The sequence below is a fragment of the Macaca mulatta genome, chromosome 5 (assembly GCF_049350105.2).
Source record: "Macaca mulatta isolate MMU2019108-1 chromosome 5, T2T-MMU8v2.0, whole genome shotgun sequence".
In the NCBI taxonomy this organism is placed as follows: domain Eukaryota; kingdom Metazoa; phylum Chordata; class Mammalia; order Primates; family Cercopithecidae; genus Macaca; species Macaca mulatta.
In genome coordinates, this window is record NC_133410.1 from 178,184,500 (window position 1) to 178,211,167 (window position 26,668).

General features: G+C 38.7%; 2 protein-coding genes across 7 annotated transcripts in view; one reads left to right on the forward strand and one right to left on the reverse strand.

Moving 5' to 3' along the window:
- Positions 1-2,217, forward strand: part of CLCN3 (chloride voltage-gated channel 3) — a 98,090-nt gene extending 95,873 nt beyond the window's left edge. For all 5 annotated transcript variants that reach the window (XM_015139495.3, XM_015139499.3, XM_015139497.3 and 2 more), the window contains one exon: positions 2,012-2,217. In XM_015139495.3, the coding sequence (XP_014994981.1) occupies positions 2,012-2,170 (159 nt within the window). In that variant the 3' untranslated portion in view covers positions 2,171-2,217. The remainder of the gene's footprint in view (positions 1-2,011) is intronic.
- A 9,291-nt stretch (positions 2,218-11,508) lies between these two features.
- Positions 11,509-26,668, reverse strand: part of HPF1 (histone PARylation factor 1) — a 29,404-nt gene continuing 14,244 nt past the window's right edge. The window contains exons 4-9 of one of the 2 annotated variants that reach the window (XM_015139454.3): positions 24,530-24,628; positions 20,776-20,926; positions 17,091-17,178; positions 13,722-13,894; positions 11,866-11,947; positions 11,509-11,744 (exon numbers count right to left, since the gene is read on the reverse strand). In XM_015139454.3, coding sequence (XP_014994940.1) covers positions 11,912-11,947; positions 13,722-13,894; positions 17,091-17,178; positions 20,776-20,926; positions 24,530-24,628 — 547 coding nt within the window. In that variant the 3' untranslated portion in view covers positions 11,509-11,744; positions 11,866-11,911. 2 annotated transcript variants of the gene reach the window in all.

The following is a 26,668-nucleotide window of genomic DNA, read 5'->3' on the forward strand; positions in this document are numbered from 1 at the left end:
TCTCCTCATTAGACACCTTAGAAGTCAGGAAGCATGAAACTTGTGAACTGTTGAGTTCTCTCTTTCCCAGATATCTGCTGAACAAAAATATCCTACTATGCTGCCAATTACATTTGTATCTGATAAAATATGTCTGTAAGATAAATTTAGATATGTGTAAAATCCCATTTATAGAAAGTAAGCAAAAGTAACACCTCTCATCAAATCGTTCATTACAATTTCAGAACTGTAAACAGTTTGGTAGTGGAATAAGTGAATATTATTGGACATTCTTAAAGTGAATATGGCAAATCTGTCTACCTCAGTGGATACACCGGTCTCAGAAGACTCCTGACTGGTTAAAAATGTCTGACCCATCCCCCCAAGCCCTTTTTTTTTTTTTTTTTTTTTTAATGTTTTCTGATCTTGTGGTAGTCTTATGGTAAATCTAAGCTCCTAAAGGATTTTAAAGGAGCTTAGCAATTAGAATTGCTTTCAGTTAAATTGATTTTTTAATGGGCACACTACCTAGAGTGTAATGTGTATATTATTTGTGATCATAGCATTAGTTCTTTTTCTGCTATACCCTGCATATCTTCAAAGTCACAGTGTGTGTCCTGCCATCTCATTAGTAAATTGTACCTAGATTATGTGTGTGTCCCTTTTGTATGATGTTTCTAGAATGCTATAAGCAGCTTTTAGAGTCAAATGCATTCATTTTAACTGGCTTTATGTCCTAGTGGTTTCATGACTACAAATTTGAATTATCTTACTGCATAACATAAAAAATGTCTGGCTTTAGCAATTAATGCCTGAAATTATTTTGCCCTGCAATTGTCATACCTATATGAAACTTGTCCCAGTTTGCTTAAGTGCACAACTGATTATGTATTCCTGTTGTATGCTAATATTTCACAAGTGTTTCATGCATCCTTTTTTTAAAAACTACTAACCAGAATATTATCGTAGCAACTCATTCATTCCGCTTTCTGCTTCACCTGTAATAATCTTTTAGGACTGCTTTCTGATTTTTCACCTATCTTTTAATGTAAGCATTAACAACTAAGACTTTCATAAAAGCACTGTATCTTAACTTTTCTGGCCTAAATCAAAAAAAGGAAAACACTGATAAGTGTCCTAGAAACTTGGGTTCTTTTATAGCTTTGTTCTTGGGGCTCTGATGTTTGGGATTGATGTTCTGTGTTGACCATTTTATATGCATTTTATCTCAATAGTATGTGCTTTCATGAAGATTCTGATACAAGTGGGCAATCCTTAAATTATCTTTGAAAAATTGGTTAATTTTGGTTAAAAAAAGGGAAAGTGGCCAGGCGCAGTGGCTTACGCCTGTAATCCCAGCACTTTGGGAGGCCGAGCCGGGTGGATCACAAGGTCAGGAGTTCAAGACCAGTCTGGCCAACATGGTGAAACCCTGTCTGAAAATAAGCGGGACATGGTGGCGCGTGCCTGTAATCCCAGCTACTTGAGAGGCTGAGGCAGGAGAATTGCTTGAACCGGGACCCAGGAGGCGGAGGTTGCAGTGAGCTGAGATGCGCCACTGTGCTCCAGCCTGGGCTACAGAGCAAGACTCTGTCTCAGTAAATAAATAAATAAATAAATAGAGAAAGTATTGAGAGGATTTGGTCATCATTTTTGCTTTCTTCATGTGATGGCAATCAATTTTCCTCCTCAGATGGGATCAGTATCATTTCATATTCATACATCCATCCATTTTTTGTTCCTTTTCTGTTGGCATACATTAATCAAAATAGCTGTGCTGCATTGAGGCATGCAGTCCTCAGACTCTCAGTGAAAGGCTGTCATACTATTAGTGACCATAGTAACTTTTTATACCAAAGGATGGTTGCTGGATAATTTTAATATCTTTATCAATAAAGTACTTTTTGGAAAGACAAAATCAGGCTGCTTGCTTTGCTCTATTCCTGTCAACAAAAAGGATTTAGCTATAGATTTAGCTTCTCCTTTTATTTTCCCTTCTATTTCATGGGAGTCTTCTGTTTTTTCCTTTCAGGCGCCTCCTTGGCATTATAACAAAAAAAGATATCCTCCGGCATATGGCCCAGACGGCAAACCAAGACCCCGCTTCAATAATGTTCAACTGAATCTCACAGATGAGGAGAGAGAAGAAACAGAAGAGGAAGTTTATTTGTTGAATAGCACAACTCTTTAACCTGAGGGAGTCGTCTACTTTTTTTTCCTCCGTTACAAAAAAAGAAAGGAAATATAAAAGCCGGGTTTTTGCAACGTGGTTTGCAAATAATGCTGGTGGAATGGAGGAGTTGTTTGGGGAGGGAAAGGAGAGAAAAGGAAAGGAGTGAGGTATTTCCCGCCTAACAGAAAGCAGCATATCAACTCCTATTGTTCTGCACTGGATGCATTCAGCTGAGGATGTGCCTGATAGTGCAGGCTTGCGCCTCGACAGAGATGACAGCAGAGTCCTCGAGCACCTGGCCTGTTGCTCCAACATTGCAAAGACACATTATCAGTCCCTATTTCTGGAGGGATTGCTTTGAATTGAGCCATCTATAAAACTGCAAGGTCTTGCCCTTTTTTTTAAATCAAAACTGTTCTGTTTAATTCATGAATTGTATAGTTAAGCATTACCTTTCTACATTCCAGAAGAGCCTTTATTTCTCTCTCTCTCTCTCCTGAGCTGTAACAAAGCCTCTTTAAATCGGTGTACCCTTTTGAAGCAGTCCTTTCTCATATTGAGATGTACTGTGATTTTACTGAGGTTTCATCACAAGAAGGGAGTGTTTCTTGTGCCATTAACCATGTAGTTTGTACCATCACTAAACGCTTGGAACAGTACACATGCACCACAACAAAGGTTGATCAAACAGGTAAAATCTCGAAGGAAGCCTGAACGAAATCTCTCATTGTGTGCCATGTGGCTCAAAACCGAAAACAATGAAGCTTGGTTTTAAAGGATAAACAGTTTTCTTTTTTGTTTTCCTCTCAGACTTTATGGATAATGTGACCTGGTCTTATGCAAATTTTCTATTTCTAAAACTACTATGATATACAAGTGCTGTTCAGCATAATTAAACAAAATGCTGCTGCTTTGAAGTAAAGAGAAGGAAGTATTCTGTTTAGCTGTATCTGGTATTAATTGCATGTTAAAACACTGGAATTTTTAAAATTGAAATTAGATCAGTCATTCTTTTCTTTTCTCAAGATATCACATGGCTGACACTGAAGAAGAAATGTAATTCATAACTTGCACTAAATGTATATTTTTTTTCTTAAAAATTTACCATTCTTATTTATATTTTTATGGATTAAAATTTATAAAATACAGATCAGTTAATATTGCACTTAAGTAATTTTACCTTTTTAATGTGATTTTTATAGAATAACTCAGACTTACAAATATGGAGATATGAACAAAGTTTACAGTGGGAACAAAGGTTTAAAAAGAGGTTGTGGTTCTCTCTCTGTGATCCAGTGTGTACATAAACCGTTCTCTGATCTTTCACTGCCATCCTCCGGATTATGTCTTCTGACCTGTCCATTTTGACCCATTAACTGGAAAGTTGAAAAACTACGTTAACTGGAAAGTTGAAAAACTACATTAACTGGAAAACTGAAAAACTACATTACTTTGGAGAATAAAACCAAAAGTTAGTGTTTACCTTCTTAAAAAAAAAAATCAAAAAATTTAAAAACAGTAGAATTGCAAAGATAGCAGTTAAAATTTTAATATGAAAATAACCTTTGAATCTCGAGCTAGGTCACATCCATATTTGAAGTGGTCAATGATGGTTTGGACATTTTTTGCAGGATGAGTTAAAATGCACTGGAGTATATTTGGGATTTTTGTTTTTGGAATTGTCTGTTTTAATCACAGTCTTAATTCACAATTGGCAAAGGCAGTTTACTCAAAGGACTGGCCTAAATATTCTGTAATTATGCATTTTTGATAGGAAAATGAAGTTTTTGCAAGCAGACATTTTATTTTTGTCTTTTCTTTGGCTGGAGTGCAGTGGGGCATGGTCTTGGCTCACTGCAGGGTTGACCACCTGGGCTCAAGTGATCCTCCCGCCTCAGCCACCCAAGTAGCTGGCACTACGGGCATGCGCCACCATGCCCAGCTACTTTTTTTGTATTTTTAGTAGAGATGGGGTTTTGCCATGTTGCCCAGGCTGGTCTCAACTCCTCAGCTCAAGCAGTCCGCCTGCGTAAGCCTCCCAAAGTGGTGGAATTACAGGCTTGAGGCACTTGCACCTGGCCCAGACAGACATTTTCTGAAACACAACTGGCAATGAGCTGTTTTTACATTTTGAAAGTGATTCTTCACTTCCTAGTTCTTAATTATAATATACCTATTAAGATCTGTAAGGTCCTGAAGACTTATAAGATCATGAAGCCATATAATAATGAGGATTGAAAGTTGAGCAAAATTTTCAGGATTTTGGGAAACATTCTTAGCTGTGCTGTCTGCCTAAGATTAGTCCTTATTACTTCCCTCCTTTGATAGACTTCAAGTTTTCTTCATAGCCCTTTCAAAGGTTTTTGGGCCATCCAGACTAAAATCATTTCTCAATGATAGTTCTGTATATCTCCAACTTGTCTTAAGTGTATTTGCCTCTGTGCAAGGTATTGCTAGACTATGAACTCCTCAGCATGGCTGCTGGATAACTTACTGTCTCGGGTTACAAGCCTTCAAAGGAGAAATCGGTTTCTTTGCAGATAGCTTCATAAAACTTCACATGGAGTTTATTTTCCATATTTCTCTTTTTTATTTCTGCTCCTCCTTTCATTGCCCATCTTGCTTCAGAGACTGACATTTCAGAGTGGATATTAATTAAAGCATTAATTTTCTTTTTTGGTGTATTTCTATCCCTAGCGTGTCTTACTGCTAAAATACAGGAAAAGTGCCGTATTTTTAATGCATTCAGTGGTTTTCTTTGGTGTTATCTGTTCCATTTTCTTTTTCGTACATTGAGGTGTGTCTCCTTTTCAACCAAGTGAAATAGTGGAGACCATGAAATTGTTGTGCCTGGCTAATTGGCAAATTAATTTACCAATATAATAACTGTAGCGCCTTATTTGAATACCCTTTTTGAGAAGGTATGATGAGAATGGGCAAGGGTGTCAGCATCTCTTCTTCTTAATAATTGTTTTCAGTTTTGGTTCACAAAGAATGCTTCGTTTGTTAACCTGTGATGTTACCTAGAGCTGTATTTATCTGTTTTTATTTATACTAGTGTAGTAAAGCTGCATATCATTACAGTAAAAATGATTACTGTGATGAGTTAATCAGAAAATCTATTAAAATCTATATGACAATGTGTGGTTTTGGCCTTTAATTATATCTGTAAGAGCCCTCCCTCTTCACTGCTGCCCTGTGCAGTGTAGGCCGATACGCCTGGCACAGGGAGCCCCAGAAAGGTAATAATTATAATGCTTCTCTCAGGTTACAAAGCATTTCTACACTTTGCAAGCAAGGAGCAATAGAAGAGTAGATAGATGCTGGATCGACAGCAGGATGTTCATGCCACCAGCAGTGGTTTAGCGCCCCTGTTTGTCAGTGAAAGCTGCAGGTCTACAGAAAACTGATCATTTCAGCTCACTTTCAAAAGTGATTTTTTTTCTTTTTGCAAGAAAAATTATGCTATTTGCATGAAAAGAGGTAAAACGATTTATTTACACGTCTTTAAAAAATCACCTTGGACATTTGCTAATAGAACTGCCAGAAGAGGGTGGTAAGTAACAACCGTTGAGTAAGATGTGGTCTTTTACTATTAAGCTTTTAGTAAAAAGGAACACACTAAAAGTTCAGAGTAGATCATTTATATTCTCTGAGTATTTACTTAACAATTACTGGTCGTCAGGCACTATTCTATGTTCTTGAAGTTTTCATTCCAGCAGGAAGAGAAATCTATAGTATGTCAGATGGTGATACATATGGATTAGTTCAGCAATTTTTAAAAAATGATTTTTATGTGCTGCACACTGTTAAGAATATACGAAATCGGTCAAGAATCCCCATGGTAATAGTTTTTCTAATGGACAAAAAGTGAAGGTGTGTGCCTCTGTGCACCCACCCCATTTTTATTGAGGGTGATCAGGGAAAGCCTCGGGGATAAGGAAGCATTTGAACAGAAACCTACAGAAAGTGAGAGAAGTACATTTATCTGCGAGAAAAAAATGTAAGAAGAGAAAATGGAAAATGCTATATACAAAGGATTCTCCTGCCAGGTTCAAGGAACACCAAGTGGGTCACTAGCTGGAGAGGGATGAGAGGGAAGAAAGTGATAAGGAAAGAGGTTGGGAGTGTAGGTGTTTGATTTTTATTCTAAATAAAATGAGAAGCCAGTGAGGCAGAAAAGTCACATAATCTGACTTAAAATGATCCCTCGTACTCCTTTGTTGGGAATAGACTATAAAGCGGTAGAGGTGGAAACAGGAGACCAGCTAGAAGACTGTGGAATAATTCAAGTGAGATATGGTAGAGATCTGAACCTGATTGAAGCTGGTGGAGGTGCTGAAAGTGGTTGGATTCTAGACATGTTGAAGGTAGAATAGACAGGACTTGTGAATGGGTTGGATGTAGAGTGTGATGAGGAGTCAAGGATGTCTGCAAAGTTTTTGGCTAATGACAGAAAAATGGAATGGCCACTGGCTGAGTTGGGAAAGACTTAAGAATAGATTGGGGCTGGGGTGTTGTGTGCAGAGAAATTTTGGTTTTAGACATTGTTTTAAGTGTCTTTTATACTTCCAAGTGGGGGTGTCACATAGGCATCAGCATGTATCAGACTCTAGTTCAGGAGAAAGGCCCAGCCTGAGAGCTACCCGGGCGGCGGCATCCTGAGACAGGAGAGTACCACGGATTGAGTGCAGACAGAGAAGAGGTACAAGGACTAAGCACTGAAGCATGCTTATGTTTAGATTTGGGGAGGTGAGCCAGCAAATGAGGGAGCCGCCAGTGAGGTTGGGTTGCGAGTAGTGACATTCAAAGAAGGGTATTCCACTGGTGGATTTATTTAAAAATAAGCTGGGTGTGGTAGCTCAGGCCTGCAAATCTAGCACTTCAGGAGGTCACGGTTGGGCAGGATCATTTGAGCCCAGGAGTTCATGACTAGCCTGGGAAACACAGACCAGGTCTCTACAAAAAATTAAAAAATAAAAATGAGTTGGGCATGGTAGCACATGCCTGTAGTCCTGGCTACTTAGGAGGCTAAGGCAGGAGGATCGATTGAGCCCGGGAGTTGGAGGCTGCAGTGAGCTACGATGGTACTACTGCACTCCATTCTGGGTGACAGAGCAGGACCCTGTCTCAAGAAGGGTAGTCCCCTAAACCAAATGAATAATAGTTTCAAGGAGCGATGATTAATTGTCACGTGTTGCTGATAGGTGAAGTAAATGAGGGCTCAAAATGCACCAATGTAGAGAGAACTGATAGCTTCCCCCAGAGCAGGTTCAGCACGATGGTGGCAAGCCAAAGCCTGAAAGCAGTGGATCCAACAGAGATTGGAAGAAGACGACGATTGCAATTCTTCCTGTGAGGTTTCCAGGAAAGTAATGCGTGATAGTTTTAAGATGCAGGATATTATAGCTTCTTCTGCTATTGATAGTTTGACAGGGAAAATTAATCTGAGAACAATCAGATTTTAAGATGCAGGAAATTATAGCCTTTCTGTTAATGATAGGAATGTTTGAGAGGAAAAATAGGCCCTTAAGCAAGCAAGGGAGGATGGGGTCTTGGACACACATTCAACCTTCATAGAAAGGAGGAAAGGCAGAGTATAAGGGGTAGTTGGTAAGGCAGTGGGATTCTGTTGAAGTTATTTTGGTTGCTCCTATTTTCTCAGTGAAATAAACTGAGGATGGGAGTTGGGTTTGGGGATTGAGAGATGAGAAAGTAGGATCGATGGGCATCCAGCGTGACCAACGTGAGGTTAAAATAACACAGGCTGCCACGGTTGTGTTTTTTCTCCAGCCACCTGGTACTGAGCAGACTCTGGTAAGGAATAGGCAGTTTTTTAAACCCTGGCTTAAGGTTAACAGATACATACAACAAATGGAGAGAAGGGTAGTGGAGTGGAGGATGCAGGGAGTGATTGTAATGATGGGGAGTAGAATCTAAAGGCTCGGTAAAGAGAATCAGGAATGGAGTGGATGAAGAATGAAAAAGGTGGTTACATTTGTGAACTGTAGGGGACTGTCGTGTTTAAAAATTACTAGAGGGAAAGAGATGGAAGGATGAATGATGATGTTAAGACAGTAGGATGCTTGAGGTTGAGATTTGGGAGGTTTTCATTGGCACTGAGAAGGTACTAGTTTCTAGTTTGTCAGTCAGTCCCTAATCTAGATCACTGAAAGAGTAAGTCGAGGTTAGAGTATTGTAGGGATCACCTACATATATATATACACACATATGTACATTGCCCAGGCTGGAGTGCAGTGGCACGATCTCGGCTCACTGTAACCTCTGCCTCCTGGGCTCAAGCAATCCTCCCACCTTAGCCTCCTGAGTAGCTGGGACCACAGGTGTGCACCACCATGCCTGGCTAATCTTTTGTATTTTTTGTAGAGACAGAGTTTCACCATGTTGCCCAAGCTAGTCTCGAAATCCTGGCCTTAAGCTATCTGCCCACCTTGGCCTCCCAAAGTGCTGGAATTACAGGTGTGAGCCACCATGTCCAGCCAGACATTAAAATTAATTATGATAGGACTAGTTTGGACAGAATGCCATTAAGCTGGTAAGGTCAGTGTTTGAGGTAATGCAAAGTTCTTAGGACACTGCAGAGTAGTTTATAGCAATCTGTTTTGTAGCTTTCATTTTTCCTTGGGTGTTATCATCCTACATACATGTTTGAGAGGTTATATAGAAACTCCATTATTGAACTCTGAGAGGTAAGCTTAGCTAAATTTGAACTGGTAATGCCTTTCTGTTAAATCCTGATTGGATCAAAGTTCTTTATTCAAGAGCCTAGGCACTTAAACTGTGTTCTCAGAGAACAGAGGTATATAGATGCCATTTGGAAGCTACTATAGCCATTGAGTGACCAGATCCTAGGTACGTAATCTTTAGTGAATTAGGTTTAAGTGGACTACGCCTTTAGTGAAGGAAAAAGATAAGGTTTGGTATCTTCTGTAGGGAGCTTGCTCTTGAATGAAAAACGTTCAGTAGTTGGAAGATAGTACCTCCTGAAAACAGGTTAGCAGCCCTGACACAACTGGTCGGAGTTTGAGACTAGAAATCCGCATTTCTTGTTACTGTCTTCAGGAAACCCCATTCACAACTGTATCATCTGAATTATAACCACCATATTCTTAGAGTTGTTATGTCTAATTTCTATCTTGGCTCTGATATGCCCAGCTTCCTGAAGATACACATTCATGTTAGGTTTCTGTGAGGAATGGATGAAAAGCCGATTCACCTTTTTTGTCCCCTTTCATTTGTTCCTTGATAAGAAATCCTTCTGGAATCCATATTGCTGACAAGGCATATAAAAAAAAAATCTTACACACTACACACTTGAGACTGTTGGATCACCAAGTGACAAAATTAATATTTCTAGTTAAACAAATATTTAATGGGATACATGAATTTGGATATTAAAAAAAAGTGTGTTAACATTAGGGGCAGTATTTAGAAATAGTTGAGCCCCTTAGAAACTAAAGAAATCTGAGGAAAAAAGCTCAAACTTCTAAGATTTTATTTAAAATTTATGGCCTAAAATTATTTAAGACCAGTGTGATTTGGTCATCTTTTCTAATAAAATATATGTGAGCCAACTGTAACTGTAATGTTTTAATATAAAACAAGTTAATAGTTCAGATGGTTCCAGCGCCTGGAGCTACTTACCTAATTAAAATGGCAGTTCCTTAAAACCTGAGACCTCGCCATTAGAGCTGTAAAAGTTCCTGCAGTGATGAAAGGGAAGCTGAAGATTTTTCAGTTTCATTTTGGTTAAGATATTATACAAAAGATACCTACCTTGAAGAAAGCATCTTACCTGCCTCCAAAGGCAGCATGAGCCATTGGCAGAAAGGAACAGATTTTGGTTGTGGCAGAGATTTTTGACCCCAGAAGACTATTTGTCTGAGAAGTCAAGAATCTTTAACCCCAGGCATCTTATCAGTTTCCCAGCTCTTGCCAGTTTGATTCTATCTGGCACTTAAGAACATGTGACAGGGTCATTTTATTCAGTAAGTGCAATTCCAAAGGTTTGTGTTACTGATGGGGATATACATCCATAAAATATATGCCCTTAAGAAGCTTGCAGCCTAATTGGGGAGATGAGGAATGCTACTTATATTTAAAATTCTAAGTGTTGTCTTTTAATAGTCTACTCATACCCTTATATAAATAAGTACCTCAAATATATTTTAAGGGGATAGCTGACAGTAAGAACTTTGGAGAACTACTGGCTAGTCAAGAAGTTATTTGAGTAAATCACATCAATCTTACACAATGTGGAGGTTTAACTAGATGGCCTGGGGTGGGGGGGATGGTGCTTTTTCAATTTGAACTTCATAGAAAGGGGAAAAAAGCTTATACGCTCCTCAGCCCCATCCAGGAAGTTTGCTATTCTGCATTTCATGGTCTGCCCTCTACCTTTTTTTTTTTTTGAGACGGAGTCTCGCTCTTGTTGCCCAGGCCGAGTGCAATGGTGGGATCTTGCTTACTGCAACCTCCACCTCCTGAGTTCAAGCTATTCTCCTGCCTCAGCCTCCCAAGTAGCTGGGATTACAGGCATGCACTGCCACACCCAGCTAATTTTGTATATTTAGTAGAGATAGGGTTTCACCATGTTAGCCAGGCTGGTCATGAACTTCAGACCTCAGGAGATCGGCCCACCTCAGCCTCCCAAAGTGCTGGGATTACAGGCGTGAACCACCGCGCCCGGCCCTGCCCTCTGCTTTTAAGGTGAAGGACATATCATCAGGTTGAAGGAAAATCTGGATCTAGTAAAACACAGCTATCCACAGATTCGTACTAAAAATCCAGTAGAATCATTTGCAATGAAAAACTTTAATGGTATACTGATTACTATCTTATACTAAAACGATATACTATGTATCAATATACTAGGCTATATTAGTAAATGACAGACTGAATCAAGAGAAGATTTAAAATAATATACATAATGGGATAACTGGACTACTTGCTGGGAGTCACCTGGAACTACTACCCAAAATGCAGTTTGGGTAGGTCGGGGTCAGGCACCCTGGGAGTGTTGATCACAGTGTCATGAGTTTCCTTCTAAGTTTCCTTTTGTTCCCCTCCTCACCCGCCATAAACCCAATCCTTAAAGTTATAGCTATTAACTCAAGACTCAGAAGAAATATTCTTAGTTGCCCATATGATAAATATTGAAACAGGATTCTGTAAGGATGGTCTAGTTAGCCACAGGCATTAGACAGCGGCTTCCTGTGACATATCAGAGGGTGACTTTAGTTGTCCTCCAAAATGTGATTAGGTCACCATTTAGATGATTTGACTGCCATTTGCTTGCACATTAAACAAGGAAAACCAGGCAGAAGAACCTTATAAACGTTTTTAGTAAATGTTTATTTTTTGTATTCCTTAAAAACAAAACAAAAATCACAAGTTTGGTACTAGTCCTTTGAAATATTGTACACCAAAGCCACCTTACTCATGCAGCAAGTTGGTCTATGTTCTCTTTACTTCTGTTTGCCAGATGATCCTCAATAATTTCTGCAAACAGATTCCTCTTCAACAGATTATATGCAAGAGGTAACAGCTGGCCAGCAACTTTATGAAAATACTGAAAAATAAAAATAGAACATTAAATAGAGAATATAGCAGATATCCTAATAAGTAGCAGAAAATATATCAACAAAGCACTTGTTTAACAAAGGCTGCTTCCAAAATCATTTTAGCTACACCTTCAAGTGGTTAGTGAACATAATTTCAGGATAGGCGCTTGGCATTCTAAGAAGCAGTCTTGTTGCTCCAGATGAGGCATACCTTGAAAATTAAGAAAACCAAATTAAATCTGAGCTTCCTTATTCCCTCAGGTTTTATCAACTTTTTCTCACCCCAAACAATGCCCACAAATACTTTTATTCTCTCTGGTGTATTCCCAGTCAAAAGTTTAAGCTTTATTTCCCCTATTAATTCTGTAAGAATAGCTATGCTGAAAGTGAGTTTTCAGATCATATTGCCTTTATCCTCAAATTCCTTCTCTCCCCCATCCCTAACATGTACCGCCTCCCAATCCCTGTTAAAAGTCACTGCCTTAGGCTTATCAAAAGATTTTAGATTACTGCTATTATCTACATATACCACCATTTTGCTGATCATAATAAACATTTAGCCCTTAATATGTGGTAAGTACTGTGCTAAACCTTTTTATAACTCATACACGTTATTTCATTCTCACAACAATCGAGTTTGCTATTCACTGGTTCACATCTTATGGCTCTACTTATTTATGGCTAGGGCCTCTCTAGGTCAAGTACTATTTGGACTGGTCAATGACTGTCATTCTGGCTGTTAAACATTTTGATTAGTTTTACTGATAACTATCTATGAGGTGGGCAAAGAAAAGTAGTATAATATGGTTTATAGCTGGTTTATAGCAGGGTTCTCAAAATTACACCCCTGACCAGGAGCATCGACTTCACTTGGTAACTTGCTGGAAATGCAAATTCTCAGGACCCACCCTAGAACTCAATCAAACTTGGGGAGGGTGGGGAGAGCGCCAGTGTGCGTTTGGACAAGCCTTCCCAGTGACGCTGATGCATGCTAAAGTTGGAGAGCTACTGGTTTAGTTTTGCTCCTCTCAGTGTGGTCTGTAGAGCAGCAGCATGACCGTCACCTGGGAGGATGGCAGTCTCAGATCTCATCCCGGACCTACCGATAGAGTGCATTTTAACAGTGTCTGCAGGTGAGTCACATGCATTTTACAGTCTGGGAATTACTGCACTGATTTAGGCACTGACTCTGGAACCAGACTGCTTGTGTGAACCTGGGCAAGATGCTTTGCCTCTCTGTGACTTGGTTACAAAGTAGGTTAAATGAGAATTAAATGATCTGCGGATGGGTGTGCACTCGTGCACGTGTGCAGACATATCTTATAGGTAAAGAAACAGATACAAAGGTGTTGGCAAGCTTGCCCCATCTTACACACTGGGAAGACGTGATTTACAACCAGTCTGGCCCCAGAAACATGACATGCCCGCTACACCTTATTGCCTCTTTGACCTTCAGGCAACTATGGTTGAGTAAGCACTGGTTTAGGTATTAAGTAAAATTTTCTTATTTAATGAACAATTAGTTAATGGTAAAACAGCATCTCTTATAAAGCTTAAATAATTTAAAGTGTATTTTTCATCTAAGAATTTAAGCACAATAACAAATATCCCCACCACAGTGGAAACGAAATGGAGCCTAAGGTGTGTGCATACACCCCCATACCTAGCCCCAAACGTACACACAGCAAGAAGGCACGTCCCTATAATGTGTCTAATAAGTAAATTCACTTTAATGTAAGCGTGAAGGCAAATAATCTTGGTTATTCACCTTTGCCAGAATAGAAGATGAATTTAAAACATTTTTTGGACATCTACTTTTAAAAAAATGACTTAAAACCTTCATTTTGAAATACAAGCTGAATCCCTATCTTACCTCTGCTGGAATTTGGGGGTATAAATGTGCATGTATTCATGTGTGGATGTATGTCGCAAGGACAGGAGGGAGATGTGGCAGTGGGTACCAGGTGGAGGATTCTTTTACTCACATGTGAGCCATAGCAAAAGAGGTCCATTCCCAATTCAAGCCCCATGCCATAATCACATTCATCATTAGCAAATTGCACAAAAGTCATCATTTCCTGAATGGGAGCAAAAGCTTTTAGTCTCTCCTCGTCACTTGCAGCCTCAACTATTGCCTTGCAAATTCTCTTGAGGTCAGCTGAAAGAAATCAATGATATACAAGATTATCTACACAGTTAGAAAATGAATCAGTCTTCAAAGGTAAGAAGACTATAAAGACGGTTTTTCCTCTTAAGACTTTTTATACTAGTACAACTTGTGCCACCTTGGGTAGTAATCTGCAGCACTTTAATTTAGAATGGCAATTTGGTAATTTTTCTACTTAGGATTCAAGCTTAAAAACAGGTTAACTAGCATTTCTTTATTAGCGACTATTTCACAGGATTTAGTGCCAGTCATGAACTCGCCAGGCTGGAGTGCAGTGGCACAATCTTGGCTCACTGCAACCTCTGCCTTCCAGGTTGAAGCAATTCTCCTGCCTCAGCCTCCCAAGTAGCTGGGACTACAGGTGCACGCCACCACACGTGGCTAATTTCTGTATTTTCAGTAGAGACAGGGTTTCACCATGTTGGTCAGGATGGTCTCAGTCTCTTGACCTCATGAGCTGCCTGCCTTAGCCTCCCAAAGTGCTGGGATTACAGGTGTGAGCCACCGCGCCCAGCTACAGTCATGATTTTTTTAAAAGTCTATTCCATGAGTAGATCATGAGTTTACATAACTTTTCAGCAGACTAGTCCAGGAGTTGGCAAATTAGGCAGGCAACTCTTCTTACTTCGGATAGTAGTATGCAGTCTACGGTCAGAAAACCAAGTATGAAAAACAGTGCCCTCAGCTGGGCACGGTGGCTCACGCCTATAATCCCAACACTTTGGGAAGCCAAGGCAGGTAGATCACTTGAGGTCAGGAGTTCAAGACCAGCCTGATCAACATGGTTGAAACTCTTTCTCTACTAAAAATACAAAAATTAGCTGGGCATGGTGGCGGGCGCCTGTATTCCCAGCCACTCAGGAGGCTGAGGCAGGGGAATCACTTGAACCCGGGAGGCAGAGGTTCCAGTGAGCTGAGACCCTGTCATGGCACTCCAGCCTGGTCGACAAGAGTGAAAAAAGCAAAGAGAGGAAAGATGAGAAAGAGGAGAAAGACGACAATGAGGAGAAAAACGACAAAGTGGAGAAAGAAAGAAAAGAAAGAAGAAAAGCGTTATTGTGAGAAGCTTCAAAGGGTTAAGAACAAACTTAGTTGTGATTTGCTCATCATTGTGACGTTAACAAACGGTCAATTATACCTCCTGGCAAACGACACTAGGCAAGAGCAAGAAGATTAGGTCCTTCACTTTTATGTTTTGCTACACTTCAAAACTAATTAAATACAGAAGGATCTAATGGCTAGAATATTAGACTTGGATATAAAACCCCAGAACCACAACTACAGTAGGGTAACAGGCTTTACTCCCGGGCACTACAATTTAACATCCATCACCCCAAAAGTTTTAGAGACTGCCCATCTCTACAACAAATGTGTTCAACCTTTCCCAAAAGAGACAGTAATCATGCTTTTTAAAGCTCTCTCTAAGGACAGACATGAAGAGAAGATGACTTAGTGTAGAAGCAGAAGGCTGACCAGTAGCTAGGGCCCACACTGGTCCCATCAGAGACTAATTGCCTCTGGCTTCAGGGAAGATATATAGGACAGATCAACCTGTCTAAGAGAAATACAATGTGGGCTACACATTTTTTTCAGTATCCACATGAAAAAAGAAACAGGTGGGGCAGGAGGAGGAGTTAACAAAAAATAACAAAAAAACAGGTGAAATTAAGATATTTTATTTAACCCGTATTTCCAAAGTAGTATTACGTCAACATATAATCAATGTAACAAATATTTAATCCTATTTTAATTTACAAACTTAAACTAATTAAAATTATATTAAACTTAAACTAATAAAAATTACAGGCCAGGTACAGTGGCTCACACCTATAATCCCAACACTTTGGGAAGCCGAGGTGGGTCGATCACGTGAGCCCAGGAGTTCGAGACCAGCATGGGCAACAGAGTGAGACCCTGTCTCTGCAGGACAAAACAAAACAAAACAAAACCAAAAAAACACCAATTAGCCAGGCATGATGGTGCACACCTGTAGTCCCAGCTACTCGGGAGGCCGAGATAGGATAATTGCACCACTGTGCTCCATCCTGGGTGACAGAGTGAGACCCTGTCACGCACACACACACACACAAATAAAATAAAAAATAAATAAATACAAGTTACAAATTTTGTTGCAGTCACCACATGTGAGGCACTCAGTGGTCATCACACTGGACAGCTCAGCCACATTCATCTTCCCTATGACACTCCTCTAAGAGGCAGGGGTACAGCGAAAACAGGTCCATATGAATAGCTGCCATCTAAGACATCTGTATCTACTGGCTGGAGACGCTGCACAGTAAAGTTTGAGAAGAACTGCTTTAGAGAACTGGTTTAAATGCAGATGTCCAGGTCACAGCCCCAGAGACTGGTAACTACCAAGGCTAGTTAGTTCTGTTCTGAAAAATAGGTGGCCAAATACGTGCGTTAGGCAGGAATACGTGGTTCCTTGAGAAGGTGCTAAGTTTGATTTCCCTTTAAGTTTTATCCTCCCAGAAGAGGATGATCAATAAAGGAATACCAGAAGGGCTGTTCACAATAAGGGAATGGAGACGAGGGGAAAAGAGTTGAGAAGCAATTTTAATTCTGGATGTTCAGTGTAGCAATAACTACGTTATGTGCAGTGGTCCATTTTGAAAGTGTTTTTATACTTATAGATGAAGTCGTTCAGAATCTTGGGCTTCTGAAAGCTAAATCACTTTTATATGCTGATGAAAAAATGTTCACAAAGAACCATAAAAACACACACAATTTCAATAATTACTATTTTGCAAGTTGACTGTAACGTCAAAGGTTAGGAAATAGTTCCCAGGAAGTAGGCAACCGGTTAAAATTACTTAAATTCTTAAAAATAACTACCAAATTTTGAGCACTGAGGCAAGCATTTTGCCAAGTATCTTAATACTTGTTTATGCCCCAAATTCCTTTATGAAGTGCATACGATTAACTTCATTTTTACAGATGAAAAAGACAAAGTTTCACAGGATTAAGTAATTTGTTCCAGGCCACACAGCTATAAACTCGGTTTTAATTCAGGAATGACAGACTCTAAAACCTAAGCTTACTCTTTATTACTAAGGTCTAGTGACTGTGTCACAAAATGTATATGGACATATCTTCCCAATATAAGCAAAACCTTCCTCCACATGCATTAACATATATGCACATGTTTACATATGAAATACATTACCATCTGTTTCAGGGAGCTCTCGGTACCCAACATCATTTTTATCTACTGGAACAACCAAGCCTGCACCATGAAAGGTCTTTGTCACAACCTACGTTAAAGAAAAGAATAAAATGTAATCATGGTAAGTAGACATCAAAAAAAAAAAAAAAAAAACCCCAAATACATAACCCTCAACATTACTGCCAAAATGTAACATTCAATGACATTTTATTTCAGTAAATTTGAACTCCAGGGTAAAAATTTAACACTATTTTTTTCTTGAAAAGTAGCTAAAAGTTAAACACTTGAAGTAACCACAGAACTGTGAAATAATTGGCTTTTCTTAATTGTGCCAGTCACTTGGAAGTCTGCATCCTGATTTGTTAAGGAAGAACCCAATACATCCTAGAAGGCAAGCCAAAATATCGGTTTCCTCTAAGGTCAAAGTACTTTCTTGGTAGAAAGCACAGAGGAACCTGCGTCTAAAAGAAAAAGAGTAACAAACAGTTTTTGTCAGCAAGAAGACATGATAGGACAGGACTCCTCTCATCCATCCTGCCAAATTCAGACCCCCCTATTTTTACCTGGAATATTTAGGCTTGTTTGCAAACTTCCCAAAAGTAGGGCAGCTTCTAGGTTTGTGGTGTCCTTTAAGGAGGCAAATCACATAACCAGTGAGCTTTCATTAAGTGGTAGTCTTCAAAGACAAAAACAGGCCCAACTACAACTACCACCATAACCCTTCCAGTTTCCATTCTTCCTGTAGCTCATGTTAGTGGCATTATTTTTAGGTCTTTCCTTAGCAAAACATTTGTACAAATATTCCACTTCTTTGTGCAATTCAGTGAAACGTTTCCAAGGCAGAGGAAGGACACAACCCAAAAACCAAACTCCAATTTTAAAGGCCTCTCACCTAAGTCTCTATATCGTAAAGATTTTTTCTCTCTCATCTCCCTATTCTCCCAGTCTCTTGCTTTTTTCATTATCCTTTATTAAGCTGCCAGAAAGGGTAGATTATTCAAAGGAAGTTATCAGAGAACTGCTTACCACTTGGGAAAAAAATGAAGTAATTGTCTTCTATCTTAATCTTTCTATCGAGATAATCTGCAGCTGGATTTCAGAATTAAATGTAAAAATAAAACCATAAAACTACTAGAAGGTAAATTTAAAAAAATAATTTTGTGATAGAGAAGAGTTGACTATGTAAAAATAAAAAGTCTATCCAGTGAAATCAAGTACACAAAACAGACTAGCTGATAAAATATATCTGTAAAATGTAACAGTAGATAAAAATTAATGTCTTTAAACTATAAGGGAGTCTAACCAAGGAAAAGACTAACATCCAAATTAGAACACATGTAAGAAAAAGACTAATTCTAACCCTGATAGAGAAATGGGCAGAGTTCAGGCAGTTGAAAAAAAAAATACAATGACCAACAGAGAAGTGAAAAGTATTTAATGTCCTTTATAATTAAAGAAATTTTAATTAAAACAGTGCAAAATTTTATACCTACCAGCATGGAAAAAACTAAAAAGACTGAAGAAAACCCCACAAAATGAGAAACAAGCAAAGAAAAACTATAAACACACATACACACACACGAACTACTTTGGACCTGGCAATACTATATCTAGGAATTTCTTCTAAAAAAATAACCAGATAAGTATGAGACTGAAGGTATAAAAGGATATCTATGGCAGGACTGTATTTGTGAAAAATCTTAAGCAACCCAGACTTTGAACACCTAAGCACAGTATTCTGCAGCCACTCAAAATTATGAGGTAGGTCTTAAATTGGCAATATGAAATGATAAACATACCATATTCATAAGTGTAAAAAGCAAGACATAAAGCAGTGACAATGAAAGAAAAAGACAGCAGTGCTATAGTTGCCAACTCAGGCTGCCCAACATACAGTAAGAATGACGGTATATGTTCAGATTTTTCACAGATGATTACCTGTACTAATTGTCCATAAAGAGGTATCAATTAAGAAGTCAACAGAATCATAATTTTATTAAGAAATTAAGAAGAATAAGATTACAAATTTAGAAAAACTGTATAGGGGTGGGTGGCATCCTGAAGCATCGGATCACAGGTGGATGGAGTGCCACACTGTCATTTTAAGCATCATTTAACCAATGTTCCTTATGAAGAAATCTAGGTATGGAAAAGGTGAAGTGGCAGAGAGCCAATTAGTAAGAAGATGGGGTGGAAAGAATGCTAAATATGGAAAATATGAAGTTGGGTTTTACATGTGTCATTTAAGATTTTGGACAAGACACAAAACCTCTATAACCTTCAATGTACTCATCTATAAAATAGGATAATTCTAACTTTGCAGATTTGTTGTAGAGAGTCAAATGATATAACTCATAAAGACTCTGCATTCCAAACTACGCTCTAAGTTACTGTCAGTATAAAAACACTGATTTCTAGTGTGCTGCACAGTGCTGTATCATACTAGAGTGGATACATTCTTACGCTCACACAGAAGAACAAAGCCACTCACATATACTAGTGGAATTGAATTCTTCAGTAGAAAAATATGAATTCAATGAAGAGCTCACAAAAACAATAAAAGAACAACCTTACATATAACAGAAAAGGGTTTGAAAGCATAATCATCAACAGGGGAGGATTAAAAACATGATTGTCTTGTAAGTTCTTTTTTGTCTTTGTTTTTACCAGCTGTTTTGTATAAAAAACAAATACTAAAATGAAACTTCATGGGGGAGGGGTCTAGGACAAAAATATCTAAGAAATTTCAAACTCAATCATATCTTATTTATGGAGAAGAATTAAGAAAATCTCCTCTGAAATAAAGTATAGCTTGTGGTAGAAAAATAAAAAAAGACTGATTAAATAATTTGCTAACAGCGATTATGTGTATGGATGCTCAGACTTCAGTCAAAACAAATTAGGAATACATTAACTAGGTTACAACTACCCTTCCTCTCAGTCACAAAGTGGGAGAAGCTTCCTATGATAACTAGGTACTACATTATCAGTGCTAGTTTATTAAGGAATAACAAGTTCTCCATTTAGCTTAGAACATTCAGATGAACCAGCAAGGGCAGACAAACGGTGAGAGGCTAGAGGAGACTTGGGAGCCCTCATTCCAGTGACAAATGTTTTTCTTCACCAGAGGCCGTAAGACCAAACTCCTATAGAATTCTCATTTACTCCAAACCAGAAATCTTCCAGCTTGTCATTAACTTACTCTGAAATCTATAGCTGAAAAACCAAAAGAATCCAACACTAAGAAGTATTTGCTGCTTTACAAAATACTCCCCTCACACTACAGGCATTAGGAGAGACGCAAAAGGAAACGATAGGATTAATAAGGAAAAAGAAAGAAGCACTGCTTATATAACACGTTTACTGGAGAAAATGTATGTAAATTTCATTAGGTACAAAGCAGCTTTCACTTAACTTTGTGAAGTGATTAACTGATAAACAAGATTAAGAGTGGTAAATACTGGCATACCGCAGCAGTGTTATCACCAGTTGTGCAATTCAGTGTGCCAACCCAAAGGAGTCATCTGACCCCCATTTCAGTGCCATCCTCCTAGCACCCCTGAGGGACAGCATCCAGTTCTTAAGACAGGGCTAGGAAGAGACGGGGAAAGTAGAGATGGGAAGGAATCGAGAGGGGAAAAAAATCCACTATAACAAAACAGAGACCAACAGGCTGAAGTCATACTTTCTTATTTCTCTGTTTCATCTTCATGCTTCTCTGCTCAAGCGAGTACCCCAATTCTCTGGCTGCTTCTGTGAGCTTTTCATCTATGTTTTTCAAGAGATTGATTTTCTTTTTATCTGTTACTTCTTTAAGTTTTTTCGTCAAAAATAATCTGAAAAAGAAGTAAACGTCCTCATTACGTGGCAGGTCACTGCACTAAGTACAAAGACCTTTGGAAGTTTAGCCAAGTTAAAAATGTCGAATTCCATGCAAGAATAAGTCCACAGAATAATTCCCAACACTTCTCTCAAAATCCCTCATAGTTTTTGTCAAATAAGAGAAAAAGCAATATTCATAAAAAACTGCCAGTCACAGAAAGAGCAAATATGATTCAAATTTATATTAGTACTCTAATGTCTACAATAAAAGTATAAAGATATTTACAAAGCTGAGATTAGTCAAGTTTTAAATTGTATCACTTGATATTAAGATATGGCATACTACTTTGAAGAAGTCTGACCTAACAGAAAAAAAAGATATCAAAAAAATTTTTCAGGGACCGGGCGTGGTGGCTCATGCCTGTAACCCCAGCACTTTGGGAGGCCAAGGTGGGCGGATCACTCAAGGTCAGGAGTTGGATACCAGCCTGGCCAACATAGGAAAATGCTGTCTCCACTAAAAATACAAAAATTAGCCAGGCATGGTGGCACACACCTCTATTCACAGCTACTTGGGAGGCTGGGCCAGGAGAACCACTTGAACCTGGGAGGCGGAGGTTGCAGCCAATCAGTCAGCTGAGATCGTGCCACTGCACTTCAGCCTGAGACTGTCTCAAAAAAAAAAAAAAAAAAAAAAAAAAGGTATTATAGTATATGGATAGTTTACATTTACCTAATCTTCCCTATTGCTGGATATGTTGCCAATTTTTCATTTGATAAACAATCTGTAATAAGTACACACATTTCTGTACCTGTCCAAAATCCCTTTAATAAATAGCTAGAAGTGAAATTGCTAAGTTAAGGGTATAAATGTGTACTTCACACAGTACCTGGCAATGTCACCTATCAAGAAATCTTAGAATATGGTTTTTTAAACATTTTTCAAACTGCTTTCCACAAAAGTTTTACCAATTAACACATCAGTAAGGGTTCTTATACCCTAACCATCATTGGTTATGACCATTCTTTAACCTTTAAAAAAAATCTTTGCTGGCTTAATTTGCATTTCTTTAGTTACTATTAAATTTTGCAGACACAAGATTTAATAACAACTAAAGACAATAAAAATGTGTTGATCAAACGTATGCCTTGAAAGACCTTACTCAGTCTGCCATAAAAATAAATTTTAGGCCGGGCGTGGTGGCTCAAGCCTGTAATCCCAGCACTTTGGGAGGCCAAGGCGGGTGGATCACAAGGTCAGGAGATCGAGACTATCCTGGCTAACATGGTGAAACCCCGTCTCTACTAAAAATACAAAAAACTAGCCGGGCGTGGTGGCGGGCGCCTGTAGTCTCAGCTACTTGGGAGGCTGAGGCGGGAGAATGGCGTGAACCCGGGAGGCGGAGCTTGCAGTGAGCCGAGATCACGCCACTGCACTCCAGCCTGGGAGACACAGCGAGACTCCGTCTCAAAAAAAAAAAAAAAAAAAAAAAAAAAAATAAATTTTAAAATATATAAAGAAATTAAGTGTTCTGATTAGCTGATTTAAGGAGGTGGTACCCAAAAAACTAAAACCATTATTATACTTAGAAATACTAAAATAGTTATATCTCAAGTAACTTTTTACCCCTGTTTTTGAGATAAATTATTGGAGGTAGTTCCTCAAATACTCACTTGCTGATCTTCACCTAAATTATAAATATTATCGCCCATGTATTTTTCTTTTCTTTTTCATTGTCTGTGTTCTCCAATTAGCTTAAAAAAAAAAAAAAAAAAAAAAAAAAGATACCAGAAGAGTCTTGGGTTATGGTAGATGACCACTACTATGTTATCTTTCTTTTTAAAAAAGATTCAGACATGACTAATAATACAAATGAAAAGTTAGGCTTGTTTTTTAAAAAGAGACAGTCTCACTATGTTACCCAGCCTGAAAAAATGAGGTGTTTCTACATGCCAAGGTATTTATAGAATTAATATTTATGGAGCATCTACTATGGGGCAGATACTGTGCACAAAACAAACCCTCTGCCCGCGTGGAACTTACATGCTAGTGCAAGACACAGACAACAACCAAGAGAACAGGAGTTTCTAATAAAGATGGCACCAATTTAAATTGAATGGTAAATCTGAAGAGTTTATAAGAAGTTATAAATTACAAATACCAAGCAACATTTTATAGGAAACTGAGAGGTATTAGAAAAGAAAGAACATTTTTGGACATCTACAATGTAGCTGCCCTGTAGATAAACCAGGATGAATGTAGCATAGTCTAGTGGTTGTAGTAGGCTGATTTAGTTTGAATTCGCTTTACTGCAAATTTATATTATCAAATCCCAGGGAACAAAAACCCTTTAAAGAGAGAGTCAAAGAAAGAGACTAAAAGAGGTCAAAGAAAAGATAATCTACTTGTATTTGAAGCGATAAAGTTTGCTTTCTTCATTACAATGCAAACTACACAGCGGCTGACAAGTAAAATGGCTTCAAGTCATGTCTGTGGCTGATATAGCAGCCTGGCTCACTCAGCTCTATTCCAATCACCTCCCATGAAAGTTTGCTGCATTTCCCTTACTACTCTTGAGCTCAGGCTCCACATGGGACCTAGCTTCTTCCAAGCAGCTGCAATACTTTAAAATCTCTGAGGCAGAAGAGGTATCAGGTGGACGCTGTGCTTCCACGATCTCCATCAGTGAGCACAGCTGTAGAGGCAGCTGAGGGTTCTGCAGCAGCTGTAGCTGAGATCCCAGCACCTGGTTCTTAGCCTCAGGCGGGCTGAGAGGCAAACGGTAGGGCATCCATTTACCTGGCCCAGATTAAACCAAAGATAATGTGGTCCTAGAGCCACTCATTGTGGCAGCAGTTCTCGATTTCCCAGCTTCTTGATGGTGGCAGAGACATAAAATCCACTGTAAGCCACACAACTGTCATTCCTGGAAGCTCAGCCTGCTCCCTCAACCCTTCCAAGGATTTTATGACCACCTCTTTTTACTCTATTAAGCCTTTCTGTTTGAACTGTACACAAGTAATGAACTCTTAACAAGCGTTTAAAATCAGATGTCTAACAAAACTGTTCATGTTGCCATGGAATACCTGAGGTCAAGTATTATTTTAAGTAAAATAGTTACATAAGAGGTGTATTTTTTGGTGAAGAGTGACAAAATAACAATATAGATAAGACTACCTGCAAAAGTCATGGAAATTATCTCTAGAAATCTACAATTATGGGCTTGCCTCAAATCTGCTTTGTTTTTTATGGAGACAGAGTCTCACTCTGTCACTCAGGTTGGAATATAGTGGCGCAATCTCGGCTCACTGCAACCTCTGCCTCCCGTGTTCAAGAGATCCTCCTGCCTCAGCCTCCTGAGTAGCTGGGATTACAGGTGTGTGCCACCATGCCCCCAGCTAATTTTTGTATTTTTAGTAGCGATGGGGTTTCCCCATGTTGTCCAGGCTGGTCTTGAACCCCTGATCTAAGCGATCTGCCCACCTCAGCCTCCCAAAGTGCTGGAATTACAGGTGTGAGCCACTGCGCCCTGCCCCTCAAACCCCCTTTGTAATGAGCTCATATAGTATAAACGTGGTAAACAAATATAAGAGAAATTGAAATAAAATATTCTTACTTGACTGCAGCAAATACATTATCTCCATTTGGAACAATTATACAATTTTTCTTTGCTTCATTTATACCAACATATACAGGAAGTTCATCAGGAGAATCCCTGTGTAAGCAAAAGACATTAAAAATTTAGCTGCCCTTAATTTATATTATCAGGCAAGTGGGATTTCAGGTCTACAGACAACAATTTACGCCTTTTTTTTTTTTTCCTTTTTTGAGGCCTTTTTTTTTTAATCATACCAAAGTTTATTGATTACATCAAACAAAAATGTCTGTAATGGAAAAGGCAAGTTGCAGTCATAAAAGATGGCATTCACATTCATTTCAGAAAGCAACAACGGAGATGTAAAAAATTGCTTAAGTGAAAAATGTAATATTGCGTCCCATTTTGCAAGCTGAAAAATTATTTTGTCAACACGTATAAAATCTGCACATTTACATACTACATGTTAAAAAATTCCATCACTACAGTATTATAAATATTGCAAAGTTAGGCTTACATTTATACTGTTGCTGGTGTATATGTAGTAGATATGGAATGTTTTCAGTTTAGTACGTAACCACCTCAAACAATGGACAATAGCTGCGAAAATTACAAAGACATTTCAATAGCTCAAAATTATTCAAATTATAGGTACATCATCCTATTACTATACTTTTTTCCCTTTCTCTGTCACAAATAGGATGATTACATTGTAGTGCTAGGAATACAGCATGGTCTACTTCAAATTATTTGATCTGCTAACCCCACACTAGTCATTTTTTAGCTCTTCAGTAAAATATCTTTTAAAAAGGAAAGCCAGGTCCCTCCCAAGGATCTAGGTTGAGGCCTTTTTTTTTCATAAGGGCATTTTTTAAAAAATGAAACAAAACTTTTAAGCTCCAAGTTTCTTAGGAATATCTATGATAAATCTTATATAACGGAACCTAAAACTAAGATTCTTAGGACCTAGTTGCTTTTATACTCAAATACAAAAAAAAAAAAAAAAAAAAAGGGAAAAACAAGAAAAAGGATTGTAAAACATTACCGATGAAAGGATCTTATTCATGTATATAACCAAATCCTTTTATTTTAAAATTGAGGAAACAAATACTGAGAGGTTAAATCACTCAGCCAAGGTCCTAGTAAGTTAGGACGCTGGCTACAGTATAATTCAATTCGTAGCCCCATGTGCATTCTACTGTACTACAACACTTCTCCCTGGGAATGTTCCTTCTATTACCTTACATTTAATCTTCACTTTAAAGAACAGCATCTCTACTGGTACAAATGGACAAATTTTCCTCCTGGAGTTTCTCTATTTCTTAAACTTCTAAGTATTTTGCATGCATTCATTTAATTCTCATAATATTCCCATCAGGTATGTATAGTTATCCCTATTGTTACAAGACAGGAAACCGAGTCACAGAAAGTCACAGTCACTAATGATACAGGGTCACACAGATAATAAACAAGAGGACCAGTGTGACTCCAGAGACCACTCTTAACTACCATCTGCCACTCTGGCACCTGGCAGCACACGGCTTATTAAGCACAGCTGCTCTAAATTATCTTTCTTGGGCCAAAAGCGCTCTTCTGAACCCAAAAGGGAAAAAAAGGTTTACAAGGAAAGGAAAAATCAGTGAGATTAAACCTAAAGAGTTTACCCATCCTAGGGAAGGTTAAAATGGTAACAGCAAGAACAATAGATGACTCATCTATCCATCAACAGGGGAAAATATGCCATTCACCTTGGATGACTCCCTGAAACTATTGCTACGGAATAAAAGATGAAATGCTCCTATTATTGCAAATACAAAATTGCATGCAGGATGGTATAAAGACAATGCCAGGTTGGTCTGCCAGAATGAGCCAACAGCGTGTGATGTGCTTCCCCCTGCAGAGAGCCTATGAACGGACATGCAGTCAGGGAGGTTTCACATCACCAAGATTCCTATCCCGGAAAAGCAGATGTTCATAGCTCTGGGAATGGAATGCGACCCTTGTGGAGAGCCTATAACAGATGCATGGGGGGGGGCGCCTGTCCATATGGATAAGATAGGGCTATAAACGCCCTCATCTTGCCACGGCTCTTCTAGGCCTCTTTAGGGTTAAGACATACTCCCTTCTGAGAATTTCTGGTCTAACCGGTTGTCTAGCTTC